This window comes from Anolis carolinensis, unplaced genomic scaffold (genome assembly GCF_035594765.1).
Source record: "Anolis carolinensis isolate JA03-04 unplaced genomic scaffold, rAnoCar3.1.pri scaffold_13, whole genome shotgun sequence".
In the NCBI taxonomy this organism is placed as follows: domain Eukaryota; kingdom Metazoa; phylum Chordata; class Lepidosauria; order Squamata; family Dactyloidae; genus Anolis; species Anolis carolinensis.
In genome coordinates, this window is record NW_026943824.1 from 14,303,053 (window position 1) to 14,317,022 (window position 13,970).

Here is a 13,970-nt window from a genome sequence, read left to right on the forward strand (position 1 = left end):
ACTAATACTACAACATTACTATGTCCCTTAAGGTCTCAGGATGGTCATTTTGCTGTATTGGGGCCATTCTGCCAAGAAAACTCCATGTTGGGTCACCAACATGAAGACCCACAACAACCACAAGTATGTGACCACAAACCCAATAATAGTTGAATACATAGAGCGAGTCACATAGGTTTTCATGTTTTCCTCCCAAAAGAAGCGTGTCATGGTTATTCAGTGAACCTTTTCTGATGCTCCTGGGATTCCAGAGGCAGTTTGTGACAAGAGAAGAGGACCTGTTCTGGCAGCTTCTTTTTTGAAAAAATTGAAAGTCCCCCTTGAGTTTAAGCAAATCTTAATCAGTGGCGCCCAATCTTTGCTCTTCCAGGTGTTTTTGGACTTTAGCTCCCAGAATTCCTGACCATTGGTCAAGCTGACCAGGGCTTCTGGGAGATGAAGTCCCAAACACCTGAAGAACCAAAAGATGGACACCACTGTCCTGAATAGTGTGTCTCTGCAGTATCTATGTGATCTGTGTCCTTTTGGTCCTCTTAATGTAGCTTGAAGCAGAAAGCAAATGAATTTTGACCTTGAATGTCTGTTCTGCCTTGTAATGTGTAGAAAGTCACAGAGGCAGCAATAAAACATGGCCCTTTCTCCTCCTTTTTTGTTGTTGCCCCTAAGGTCCAAGTCGCCCTACAGCGCATCCTCGTATTCACGGAGCTCCTACACATACTCCAAGTCCCGTTCTGGCTCCTCCCGCTCTCGGTCCTACTCCCGCTCCTTCAGCCGCTCGCACTCCCGCTCCTACTCCCGCTCCCCACCGTACCCCCGCAGAGCCCGCGCAAAGAGCCGCAACTATCGCTCCCGCTCCCGGTCACATGGCTACCACCGGTCCAGGTCAAGATCTCCTCCCTACCGCAGATACCACTCTCGGTCCAGATCTCCCGTCTACAGAGCTCAGTCCCCAAACAAGCACCCCCCAGTTCCTCAGCCGGAAGGGGAACGGGAGTACTTTGGCCGCTTCCGGGAGGTCCCTGTTTATGACATGAAGGCGTATTATGGCCGGCCTGTGGACGTGAGGGACCCCTATGAGAAGGAGAGGCTCCACAACTGGGAGATTCGCTACAGAGAGTGGGAGAAGTATTACAAGGGCTTCTTGCCCGGGGCCCAACCCAGGCCACTGCTGAACAGAGAGAACTTCTCCCCAGAGAGATTTGGGCCTCTTGGACCCCGGCGAGACAACTCTCCATACATCCGGGGCCGCAGAGACGAATTCCCCACTGCGCTGGGACATCGGAACCGGAACATAGGCGGAGGGGGCTACCCTGAGAAGTTGCCCGGAAGAGAAAGCCATGGATTGAAAGACATGGCCAAGCCGAAAGAGAAGGAAGTTGAGAACCCCCCAGGAGATGCCAAAGGAAATAAACACAAGAAGCACCGGAGGAGAAGAAGAGAAGAGGGGGAAGGCTTCCTTAGTGCTGATCCATTAGAAGGTTCCCGGAAGCCCAGAGATCCCCCCTCCTCCACAGGGGAGGACGGCAAGCCGGACCCGCTTTTTGTTCCCCCCAGCAGAGATGATGGCACCCCCGTCCGGGATGAGCCAATGGATGCCGATTCGGTCGCCTTCAAGCCCATCTCCGACAAGGAGCGGAAGGAGAAGCCGAAAGCAAAGGTCGAAAAGGCCAAGCGGAAGATGGATGCCCCGGCTGCTCCTGTCCCAGCTGCCACCAAGAAAGAGACCCAAGCCAAGCCTTCCAAGGCGCCTCAAGAGAAAGTGGAAGCTGACCGCGATAAGTCCCCACGAGCAGAGCCCCCCACCAAGAAAGTGAAGGAGGAGATGCCAAAGGCTGACAGCGCAAAGACCTCGTCCTCCCAGAAAGAGGAGAAGCCGGTGGGCACTCCACGCAAGGCCCATCCCCGTGGGGCCAAAGAGCACCCAGACAGCCGGTCGGGCAAAGAAGAGAAGAGCAAAAAGGAGCACTCCTCCAAGGACGTCAAGCCGGAGAAGCTGGCAAGCAAGGAGGAAAAGGCCAAGAAGCCCCTGGATAAGGGCAAACCTGTGGAGGTCAAGCCAGAGAAAAGGAAGAGAAAGACTGAGGAAAAAGGAGACAGTAAGGAACAAGAAGCTGCGTCGTCAAAGACTCCCAAACCAGAAAGCGCAGAATCCAAACCTGCACCAAAGGGAGTGAAAGCTGAGCCCGAAGATGAGAAGTCGGAGAAGACGCCTGAAAAGGACAAAACGGTTCTGCCCGCTGTCCCGGCGAAAAAAATTAAGCTGAACAGGGAGACAGGCAAGAAGATTGCCAGCACCGAAAATGCCCCTCCTGCCAAAGAGGCTCTGGCTGAGAAGCCTGAGCCAACAACCAGCAGCAAAGTGAAGCCGGAGAAAACAAAGGGAAAGATGAGGAGGAAGGTGGCGATGACAGACGGAACTGGTTCAACGCTAGTGGATTACACCAGGTACCTTCTGACAAATAATGAAATAATTGTTTAAATTTGGGTTCATGTCAAGCTGAACTCATAGATTCTTGTAGAAAGACTTGTATTTGGCCAACTTAAATCACTCTAGGAGCAGAATAGCAGCAGGTATCGGGACCAACTCTGAGTGGATGGTAGACAGTGATAATAATCTGCTTTGAGTCTCTTTTTTTAGAGCTAGAAAGTGGGGTAAAAAATAATAACAAAAATAAATAACAATAGCCCACTTACCCATGAGAAAGTTTCTATGGCTTCTTATTTATCTTACTTTAAGTTAATTTAGGTTCATTTAGCAAGGCATAGTCCCCAAATCTGTAGGTGAGTGCAGTTATGCAGCGGATGATATGCCACCTATGAGAGGGGTTAGCGATTTAGATGTTTCCTCCTCTAAATATTAAGGCCATACTTTTTGCACTCCCAGCCCTAGTTTACATGGGGAAGGTGGTTCCCAGCTTCATAACGTAGAATCATAGAATCATAGAATAGTAGAGTTGGAAGAGACCACATGGGCCATCTAGTCCAACCCCCTGCTAAGAAGCAGGAAATCGCATTCAAAGCACCCCCGACAGATGGCCATCCAGCCTCTGCTTAAAAGCCTCCAAAGAAGGAGCCTCCACCACGGCCCCGGGGAGAGAGTTCCACTGTCGAACAGCTCTCACAGTGAGGAAGTTCTTCCTGATGTTCAGGTGGAATCTCCTTTCCTGTAGTTTGAAGCCATTGTTCCGTGTCCTAGTCTGCAGGGCAGCAGAAAACAAGCTTGCTCCCTCTTCCCTATGACTTCCCTTCACGTATTTGTACATGGCTATCATGTCTCCTCTCAGCCTTCTCTTCTGCAGGCTAAACATGCCCAGCTCTTTAAGCCGCTCCTCATAGGGCTTGTTCTCCAGACCCTTAATCATTTTAGTCGCCCTCCTCTGGACGCTTTCCAGCTTGTCACCATCTCCCTTCAACTGTGGTGCCCAAAATTGGACACAGTGTGATTCCAGGTGTGGTCTGACCAAGGCAGAATAGAATAAGGGGGAGCATAACTTCCCTGGATCTAGACGCTATTCCCCTATTGATGCAGGCCAGAATCCCATTGGCTTTTTTAGCAGCCGCATCACATTGTTGGCTCATGTTTAACTTGTTGTCCACGAGGACTCCAAGGTCTTTTTCGCACACACTGCTGTCAAGCCAGGCGTCCCCCATTCTGTATCTTTGATTTCCATTTTTTCTGCCGAAGTGAAGTATCTTGCATTTGTCCCTGTTGAACTTCATTTTGTTAGTTTTGGCCCATCTCTCTAGTCTGTCAAGATCGTTTTGAATTCTGCTCCTGTCTTCTGGAGTGTTGGCTATCCCTCCCAGTTTTGTGTCGTCTGCAAACTTGATGATCGTGCCTTCTAACCCTTCGTCTAAGTCGTTAATAAAGATGTTGAACAGAACCGGGCCCAGGACAGAGCCCTGCGGCACTCCACTTGTCACTTCTTTCCATGATGAAGACGACGCATTGGTGAGCACCCTTTGGGTTCGTTCGCTTAGCCAATTACAGATCCACCTAACCGTAGTTTTGTCTAGCCCACATTTTACTAGTTTGTTTGCCAGAAGGTCGTGGGGGACTTTGTCGAAGGCCTTACTGAAATCCAGGTACGCTACATCCACAGCATTCCCTGTATCGACCCAACTCGTAACTCTATCGAAAAAAGAGATCAGATTAGTCTGGCATGACTTGTTTTTGGTAAATCCGTGTTGACTATTAGCAATGACCGCATTTGTTTCTAAGTGTTCGCAGACCACTTCCTTAATGATCTTTTCCAGAATTTTGCCTGGTATTGATGTGAGGCTGACCGGACGGTAATTGTTTGGGTCGTTCTTTTTTCCCTTCTTGAAGATAGGGACCACATTCGCCCTCCTCCAATCTGCTGGGACTTCTCCCGTTCTCCAAGAACTCTCGAAGATAATTGCCAGTGGTTCTGAAATAACTTCCGCTAGTTCCTTCAGTACTCTTGGGTGTAGCTGATCTGGCCCTGGGGACTTGAATTCGTTTAGAGTGGCCAGGTGTTCCTGGACAACTTGTTTCCCTATTTGGGGTTGGATTTCCCCCAATCCTTCGTCCATTCCGTGTTGCTGTGGTTGAAGATGGCTTTCTTTTTCTGAGAAGACCGAGGCAAAGAAGGCATTAAGTAGTTCTGCCTTTTCCCTGTCCCCTGTCGTCATCACCCCATCTTCTCCTTGCAATGGCCCTATCGCCTCCTTTTTCTTCCTTTTTCTACCAACGTAAGCAAAAAAGCCTTTTTTGTTGTTTTTTATGTCCCTGGCAAGCCTGAGCTCATTTTGTGCTTTAGCCTTGCGAACCTTTTCCCTACAGGTGTTGGCTATACGTTTGAATTCTTCTTTGGTGATTTCTCCCCTTTTCCACTTCTTGTGCATGTCACTTTTGAGCTTTAGCTCAGTTAGAAGTTCTTTGGACATCCATTCTGGCTTCTTTGCACTTGTCTTATTTTTCTTCTTTGTTGGCACTGTTTGCATTTGCGCCTTGAGTATTTCACTTTTGAAAAACTCCCATCCATCCTTAACTCCCTTGTTTTTTAATATCGGCGTCCATGGAATGCCGCTCAGTAATTCCTTCATTTTTTGGAAGTCAGCTCTCTTAAAGTCCAGAATGCGTGTTTGACTTGTCTTAGTTTCAGCATTCCTTTGTATTGCAAACTGCAGGAGCACATGGTCACTTGCCCCTAAGGATCCAACCACTTCAACTGTATTGATCAGGTCTTCCACATTTGTTAAGATTAGATCAAGAGTTGCTGATCCCCTTGTAGCCTCTTCTACCTTCTGGACCATAAAATTATCTGCAAGGCAAGTGAGGAATTCGTTGGACTTTGTACTCTTGGCTGAGTTTGTTTTCCAGCAGATATCGGGATAATTGAAATCGCCCATGACTACTATATCTCTTCTTTGTGCCTGTTTGGTCAGCTGTTGACAGAAGGCTTCATCAAGTCCTTCATCCTGACTCGGAGGTCTGTAGTAGACACCCACGACAAGGTCTTTTTGAGTCCCGGTTCCCTTGATTCTTATCCAGATGCTTTCAAGCTGGTTTCCTGGATTACAGTCTTGCATTTCTTCTGCAACGTAACTGTTTTTGACATATAAAGCTACTCCCCCTCCTCTCCCCTTTGTTCTATTTCTGTGAAAGTGGTTATAGCCCTCAATGGTTAAATTCCAGTGATGGGAGTCATCCCACCTGGTTTCAATGATGCCTATGACATCGTATGTGTGGTGCTGTGCTAGGAGTTGGAGTTCGTCTTGCTTATTTCCCATGCTCTGAGCATTAGTGTAAAGACATGTAAGCCCCTGTGACCTCCCCTTGAGCTGTTTATTTGGGATTATTGTGCTCTCTGTACTTGGTCCTTGCTGTGTTTGTGCAGCCCTCCGTTTAGCCTTTCGGCGGTTCCCTGTGGTCGTGGGTAATATAGTGTTCGCCAGGCTGTTGTTCCCCTCCCCCAGTGGATCTAGTTTAAAGTGCGCCTGATGAGGTTTGTGAGTCTGTGTGCAAAAAGATGTTTTCCTACTTGTGTGAGATGCACCCCATCGCTTGCCAGTAGTCCATCCTCTTGGAAGAGTAGACCATGGTCAAGGAAGCCAAAATGCTCCTCTTGACACCATTTTCTGAGCCAGTTATTGACCTGTACTATTTTTCTGGCCCTTGTAGAGCCGTGTCCTACAACAGGGAGGAGGGATGAAAAGATCACATGTACATTATACAGTTTTAGCTTTGTTCCTAGAGCTCGAAAATCATTTGTGATCTTTTGAAAAGTATGCCTAGCGGTGTCATTGGTACCTACATGAATCAACATAAGGTGGGGAGGGTGATGGGGCTTTAGGAGCCTGCTGAGCCTCTGAGTGATATGGTGTATTTTTGCCCCCGGGAGGCAGCATGTTTCTCGAGCCGTCCCATCCGGTCTGGAAATGATGGCTTCCGTTCCTCTAAGGAGGGAGTCACCTACTACCAAGACCTGTTTCCTTTGAGGATTGACAGGGTCCCTTTTGTGCAAGACAGTGTGTATGTCCCCTGAAGAGTGTTCCTGTTGAAGTGAATCATGTAGGTGTAAAGTGTTGTCCTCCTCCTCAACATCCCCAGTGCATTCATCAATGACAATCCATTGAGATACATCCGAGAGCCCATTACTCTCCCAAGGATGTTCCTGTTGCTCCTGGTCTATGATTGGGGATGGAGCATTTGCATGATTACATAAGTGTGACTGTGGTGATGCACTGTCCCCGTCAGGGCTATCCCCTGTGCATTGATCCAGGGTGGTCCACTGAGTGGTATCTAAGAAACTGTGGTCCTCCACAAGATGTGTTTCCTGATTGTATGTTAATGATGTAAGAATTTCAAATCTGTTGTGTAAATGCAGCTGAGCAGAGGAGTTCTGCGGAGGCTGCCTGGTCCTGCGTCTCCTTCTATGGGTGACCTCCTTCCAAGCCTGAGGGTTGTCTACCTTTGAGTTGATCTCCCCATAAGGTTCCTGATCATGGTCTTGGTGGTGTTGGTGTGATGCAGGCTGCTGATCTACAGCAGCGTGTTGTGCAGTGTCCAAGAAGAGCTCGAGTGCCTGAATGTCCTTAAGGGTCTTAATACGGTGCTCGAGCTGTTGGATCCTCTGCTCCATCAGAGTCATCTGTTTGCATTTGGAGCAGATGTAGTTGTCTAGTTTTTGTGTGAAAAAGCGGAACATGCCACAGCTGGTGCATGTGATGGGAATGTTTTGCTTTTGTTGCATCTCTTGGTGAGCGTGGTGGCCAAGTGGGATCTTTGTACAGTTAAGTAATATGCACGCACTTTATGTGCAAACTGCAATAAACCACCTCTTTGTGTATTTGTTTATGTTGCTTTGTTTCCTGTATGTACTGCAAAGGATAGTTAGTAAAGGTGCCTTTTTCAGAAACTCACACTGGCAAATAAAGCTTTCCCAGAAACTCAATTAACAGGGGACAATGCCTGCTGTCAATCAACTTAAGTACCTGGCTCTCTTTCAACACAACAGTCACCCAACAGTTAGACTTTGACCACAGGAGCCAAGCCCACACTCAGTTTAAAATCTTAGACAAATCTTAGCTGAATCCTACCTGAAGCCAGGGAGCAAAAATGTCCTCCTGCTGCCTCTGCTTCTGCGAGAACCAACTGCCCTTCTGGGATCAAGAATTACGTATTGTAATTTTATGTGTAAGGGCTGTTTTTGTGGATCCTCTTAGCTTTGCGAAATTACATTGCCCAAAGCAGAGTTACTCATGTTCATCTCTATACTAACCAATCTGTTTTGGGCTTTCCTCTCCCTTGTTTAGTACAAGCTCTGCTGGCGGGAGCCCTGTTAAGAAGGCAGAAGACAAGCTAGACACCAAGCGGACGGTCATCAAGACCATGGAAGAGTATAACAACGACATCACAGCCCCTGCAGAAGATGTGATCATCATGATCCAAGTCCCCCAGTCCAAGTGGGACAAGGATGATTTCGATTCAGAGGAGGAAGAGGAACAGGCAGCCACTAAACCTGTCCAGGTGCCTTCCGTCATCAAGAATGTCAGTGCAAAGCAACCCTCCACCCACCTCAAACAGAACGAGAAGGAGCCCGATCCTCCTTCCGAGAAAACCCAGAAAACAAACAAGGAAACTTCGCGTGAAACCTTAGGGCAGTCGGAACCCAAAAGCTCCAAAAGCTCATCGTCCAGCGAGAAAGGGAAAGCCAAAGACCGGGATCATGCTGTGTCTGAGAGAGACTCATCTGAGAAAAGGAAAAGCGGCCCGCAGCTGGAGAAGGAGCGCTCCGAACACAGCACTGAGCTGGGGAACCCCAGGGCCTCCTCCTCATCCCACTCCTCCCGGGAGAGCAGAGCCCCAGAGAAGCACGATGCAACCCACACTTCCTCCTCCTCTGCAAAGGACTTCACTCCCAGCAGGGAAAAGAAGCACGATCACGAGAGCAGCAGAGACCACTCAGGGTCCAAGCGACGGGAAGAGAGGAGCGATCCTTCAAGGAAAAGGGCCTCCCCTTCCCGCCCCAGAGAATCCTCCTCCTCTACTTCTGGGACAAAGAACAAAGGAAGGGAGGAGCGGACAGAGCCACCAAAAAAGGAGGCCTGGGATCCAAAGCGGAGCAGCTACAGCCCTTCCAGGGAGCGCAGGCCAAATGAGCACAAGGCCGCGGCCCATGACTCCCGGCGCTTGTCGGCCGAGCAGCACAAGTCCCAAGAGAGGGGCTCCGGCAAGGAGAGGGAAAAGCGCCCGCTCTCGTCTGAGCGTCGGAGCACCAAGGAGAAGGCGACTGGAGGAGGGAGCAAGGCCTCACACCGGCCTCGGGGCGGTTCATTGGAGACACGCGATCCGGGAGCAGGGAGCGAGAAGAGCGCCCCCAAACCACCAAAGCCACAGCTGAGCCACACCTCCCGGCTCTCTTCCGACCCGACGAGAGAAACGGACGAGGCCGCCTTCGTCCCTGACTACAACGAGAGTGACAGTGACAGCAATGCCTCGGCCAAAGCTGAGGAGCCCAAGGAGGGGAAGGACAAGAACGCTGCCGCCAACAATTTGCCAAAGGAGGCCATCACTGCTGGGCCGGGGGCAGGAACAGCTACCTCAGCCACTGCTCCGGCAGCGGAAGGGAGCCAGAGCACCAGCAGCCCCAGCCCCAGTCGGAGCCCCTCGGAAAGTGCCGGAAGGAGCCGCAGCAGCAGCCCCAGCTCCGCTGACAGCCAGGACAGCAAGAAGAAGCGGAAGAAGAAGGAGAAGAAGAAACACAAGAAGCACAAAAAGCACAAGAAGCATAAGAAGCACGCAGGGCCTGAGGCTGAAGCGGAGAAGAGCCAGAAGCATAAACACAAGAAGAAGAAGTCCAAGAAGAGCAAGGACAAGGAGAAGGAGAAGGACGACCAAAAAGCCAAGCCCCCCGTCCCTGTTTAGCATTGAGGCCGAGGACCTTCTTGAAAGAGGAGGCGCTGGGATGGGATTGTTCTCCACCATAAAACATCGACGAAAGCGAGCCTTTGGGGGAAAGGCCAGGAAGTCCCTCTGCTGCACTTGCGCAATTGCTGCTTGATTTGATTTTTACATCAGAGCTTTATAAAGTGAACATTTTGTACAGACTTGTGAGTTGTGACCATGTAATATGACGGGAGGGAGGGAGGGGACAGTTTGGAGGGTTTTTAATTTTATTTTTATTTGGGGGGGAGGGGCATCTTATTTTTAAACCACCGTTAAAACTAGTTCGGGTGGAGTTTACTGTACTGTGAATCGATTCACATGTAATTTTTTTAAAGAATTGCCTGTCAGGAAAACGTTTAAAAAGAAAAAGGCTGGTATGGCTTACAATATCAGCTGGAGGACTTGCAGAAATAATCATTTCAGCCTTGTTCTGTTACCTTTTGGATTACAATAAAAAAAGTTTCATTAAACCTAAACCTATGTGGTGTAATAAGAGAAGAAAGGGGTGGCTGGGAGATGGCCTTCTGGGTTTACAAAAAGTACTGGCCTGATAGAGACTGGGGATATATATGTTTGAATTTGTGCTTAAATGCAATTAAAAGGGCACTGCCAAAGAGGCCATTTGGAATCCAGCTTTCCAACCCACAAAGGCATCCAAAAAGCCCAGGAGAGGCCCCATGGCAAGAAAGTCAAGGGGATTCTGTAATCCATCTCCCAGGAAGATGGGTTCTGTTGTCAGTGTGGGATGCCTTGATAGTGTGGCAATATAAAGTGAGGCTCAAGGCAGCAGCAGGTCAGCGAACATAGCAACACATGCTAAGAACATAAATAACAATTTTAGTCATGTCTCCCAAGGTTTGGGGTTTGAAATCAATGTGGTGGATTTGCCCAAATTAGAGGGCATTTTGTAGGCCCCAAAAAAGGCAAAGGCCACCCTCTAATTGCCACCATTGAACTGCTCTTACCTTTCTAGTGTTTCCTAATGTTTTAGTGGAATCTTGGTTTCCAATGGTAGTTGGCCATAGAGGCCTCATTCAAGGTTTTCCATGGCTCTGAATACTGGTCATAATTCTTAATCTGATAAATGAATGTGGAATCTTGCAAAGATGTGGTGGTTTCATGTGCTTTGGGGTTGTCCCTAGAGGTATCGGCATGGAAGCTATGGAAAGAGCATCATGTGCATCCAGCTGCAGAAATGCCTTTTCGCCTCTCTCAAGAGAAGCCATGGTTCCCTTTCCAGCTGCAGCACAAGACCAGAGGGTCTTGGTAACAGCAGAATTGGGGAGCGGGCTGCAGAGAACGTTACCTAAACAAATTGGACAGCCGAGTGAATAAATCATGATGGCTTGAATAATTGAAAGGTTCGAGCAGAGGCAAAACAACATGTGTATGCGAAGAGTTCATTGAATGCAACAATGACGTCATCATCGCCATCATTATTTCCTTGCCAGAAGAGGGGCTTCCTTCCCCACTAAGAATCCAAAAGAACAGATCTTGAAGACCTTTTCTTCCTTTCCCATCTGTCTCCCTGTATTTTTCTTTCCTTTGGAAATCCAAAGAGAACAATTGCATTTTTAAAATTAGTTTTTAATGCTCAAACCGTTGTGTGCATTTAATCATTTTTATCCGTCACCTTGATTACAATACATTGTTGAAGGCTTTCATGGCTTACACAGCCAGAATCACAGGATTGTTGTGTGTTTTCTGGGCTGTATGGCCATGTTCCAGAAGTATTCTCTCCTGACGTTTCGCCCACATCTATGGCAGGCATCCTCAGAGGTTGTGAGGTATATACCATACAACCCCTGAGGATGCCTGCCATAGATGTGGGCAAAATGTCAGGAGAGAATACTTTTGGAACATGGCAATACAGCCCGGAAAACACACAACAACCTTGATTTCACATTGAATCTATATATATACAAAGGTAATGTGTGTTTTTCCCATGGGGTAAACAACAAAACCACTAGACCAAATCATACCAAATTTGGTCACAAAAGACATTGGGCCCCCGGTAGCACAGTGACTTAAAGCGGTGAACTGCTGAACTAAAGGTCCCAGGTTCGAATCTGGGGATTGGAGTGAGCTCGCTGTTAGCCCCAGCTTCTGTCAACCTAGCAGTTCAAAAGCATGCAAATGTGAGTAGATCAATAGGTACTGCTCGCCGGGAAGGTAACGGTGCTCATGCAGTCACGCCTATGGCCACATGACCTTGGAGGTGTCTATGGACAACACCGGCTCTTCAGCTTAGAAATGGAAATGAGCACCAACCCCCAGAGTTGGACACGACTGGACTTAATGTCAGGGAAAACCTTTATCTTTACCTTGATAATATATTTTATGTACATATAGTTGGGGACCCCGGTGGCACAGTGAGTTAAAGCGCTATGTACATGTACCATCTGTCGGGGGTGCTTTGAATGCGATTTCCTGCTTCTTAGCAGGGGGTTGGACTGGTGGGAAGGTAAATAAATCGCTAGTATCTATCTAAAATGAGACCAGAAGTATTTCGGGGGTTTTTGGGCTCTGGAATTCCTCTGTTTTCATACATATATAATGAGATACAGTTGAGCTGGGACCCAAATAAAACACAAAATGCAGTTTCCTATGCACATGACCTGAAGGGTATTTGATACAACTTTTTTTAACAGTTGCGCTAAACACAAAATTCATTCATAGTCTGAAGGTTGTATGCAATTATTTGAATAATTTTGTGCACAAAACAAAGTTTGTGTCCATGAAACCGACAGAAAACAGAGGTGTCACTCTTAGCGACCCATGGGGATGCTTTCAGAGTATTTTGGATAAGGGATGCTTAAATCTATCTTAGGGAAAAGGGTGTCTGTGGGAAGGTGGGTGGGTGGGCAAGGAGGTAAATGGGCAGCAGCCTCTCCCTGAGCTGCTTTTTGGGAGTAAAGTGCACCTGCCCAGGGATGCTTACTTGGGCCACATTTTTATCTCCAGTTCTTTCTTTTTTTTAAATAGTTTTTATTAATTTTGACAAAACAAAACACATTGGGGATGGGGGGAAAGGAGAAACAAAGGGAAAGGAGGGAGGAAGGGGAGGTGGAAAGTGAGGGAAGGAAAGAGAAGGTTTTGACTTTGATAAGGGAGGGGTATGTAGATAGGACTAATGGGGAGGAAGGAAGGGGAAGGGAAGGGAGAAGGGAGTTTGGGTGAATCTAAGGTATGATAGGTACGGATCAGTTAGGGGGGAGAATAGGGGGGGTGTGGCGACTTCCTGTCTTAATGTTTCTCTCTTCTTACTCTTCTGTCATTTTTGCCTTCACTTGTTTACAGTCTCTTTATTTCTTTAAATAATCCTCCAAACAGGACCAGTCCGTCTCTTTTGTTTTTCTGCCATCCTTCTTCTTTAATAAGAAGGTTAATTTGTCCATATCTTTTATATCAGTCACTTTGTCAACCCACCAGTCTTTCATCAATGGTTTCTCGGATTTCCAGTACTTGGCGATTACCATTCTTGCTGCCGTGATGAAAAAGGTGAAAAGTTTATCTGTATTAGAATCCACATTATCCTGATGGTCATATAGCCCTAGTAGGAGAAGCTCGGGTTTAAGTTCGAATTGTGTTCCTAAAATTTTATTGCATTCCTCTAATATCATTTCCCAATACTTTTTGACTTTCTTGCAACTCCACCACATATGTATGTATGAACCTATTTGTTCTCTACACCTCCAGCAGCTTGCATTAACATTTTTATACATTTGTCCTAATTTTTTTGGTGTGAGATACCACCTATGTATGGTTTTCAACCAATTTTCCTTCAGATCTGTGGAATAGGTGTATTTCATTTTAACTCGCCAAATTGATTCCCATTCCTGTATTAAAATAGATCTTCCTATGTTTCTAGCCCACTGGACCATAGAATTGGTAATTATCTCTGATTCTGTCATCCAGCTCAGTAGTTTGTTATATAATATGGAAATATTTTTTTTTCCTATTTGAAGGAGTTTTTCCCAAAACCCTTGCTCCATATCGAATCCTATAATTAGATCTTTTTTGTAGGCTTCTTTTAGTTGGATATAGTGATACCATGTTATATTCTTATTTATCCTTTGGATTTCCTCCAACTCTTCCAGTTCTTGGCTTCAAGCGATGGCTGGCTAAGTCCATCCGGGGAGCTCTGCAGCATTTTCTCTTCTACGTCTCCTGCTTTCCTTCGACCGTCTTGGTCTCTATGGCAACGTGCATTTCTGCGTCTGCTTTTTTGCAACTGCGCACTCACAGGCCCCATTGGTATTCCACCTCTTGCCTCTCCTTGTTGCAAGCTGGCCGGCGGCCAAGGCAGGGACCCATTCGCCAAAGCTGCCTGTGTTATTATGGAAGAATGTTGTTATTACCATCATTCTCACCAAGCGTTTATTTACCTGGGGCAAAAGGTGCATTTCCAAAGCCCCGTCAAGGCCTGGGGTTGCATTTATAGTAGAACGAATGCAGCTTGACTGCCATGGGAGTCGTACTGTGTTTCCCCGAAAATAAGACAGTGTCTTATATTATTTTTTGCTCCCAAAGATGTGCTAGGTCTTATTTTCAG

At 47.3% G+C, this 13,970-nt stretch overlaps 1 protein-coding gene across 3 annotated transcripts in view; it reads left to right on the plus strand.

Annotated features, from left to right (window-relative positions):
- Positions 1-9,891, plus strand: part of rbbp6 (RB binding protein 6, ubiquitin ligase) — a 29,433-nt gene extending 19,542 nt beyond the window's left edge. For all 3 annotated transcript variants that reach the window (XM_062964487.1, XM_062964486.1, XM_062964488.1), the window contains 2 exons: positions 667-2,445; positions 7,783-9,891. In XM_062964487.1, the coding sequence (XP_062820557.1) occupies positions 667-2,445; positions 7,783-9,394 (3,391 nt within the window). In that variant the 3' untranslated portion in view covers positions 9,395-9,891. The remainder of the gene's footprint in view (positions 1-666; positions 2,446-7,782) is intronic.
- Positions 9,892-13,970: the final 4,079 nt, after the last annotated feature.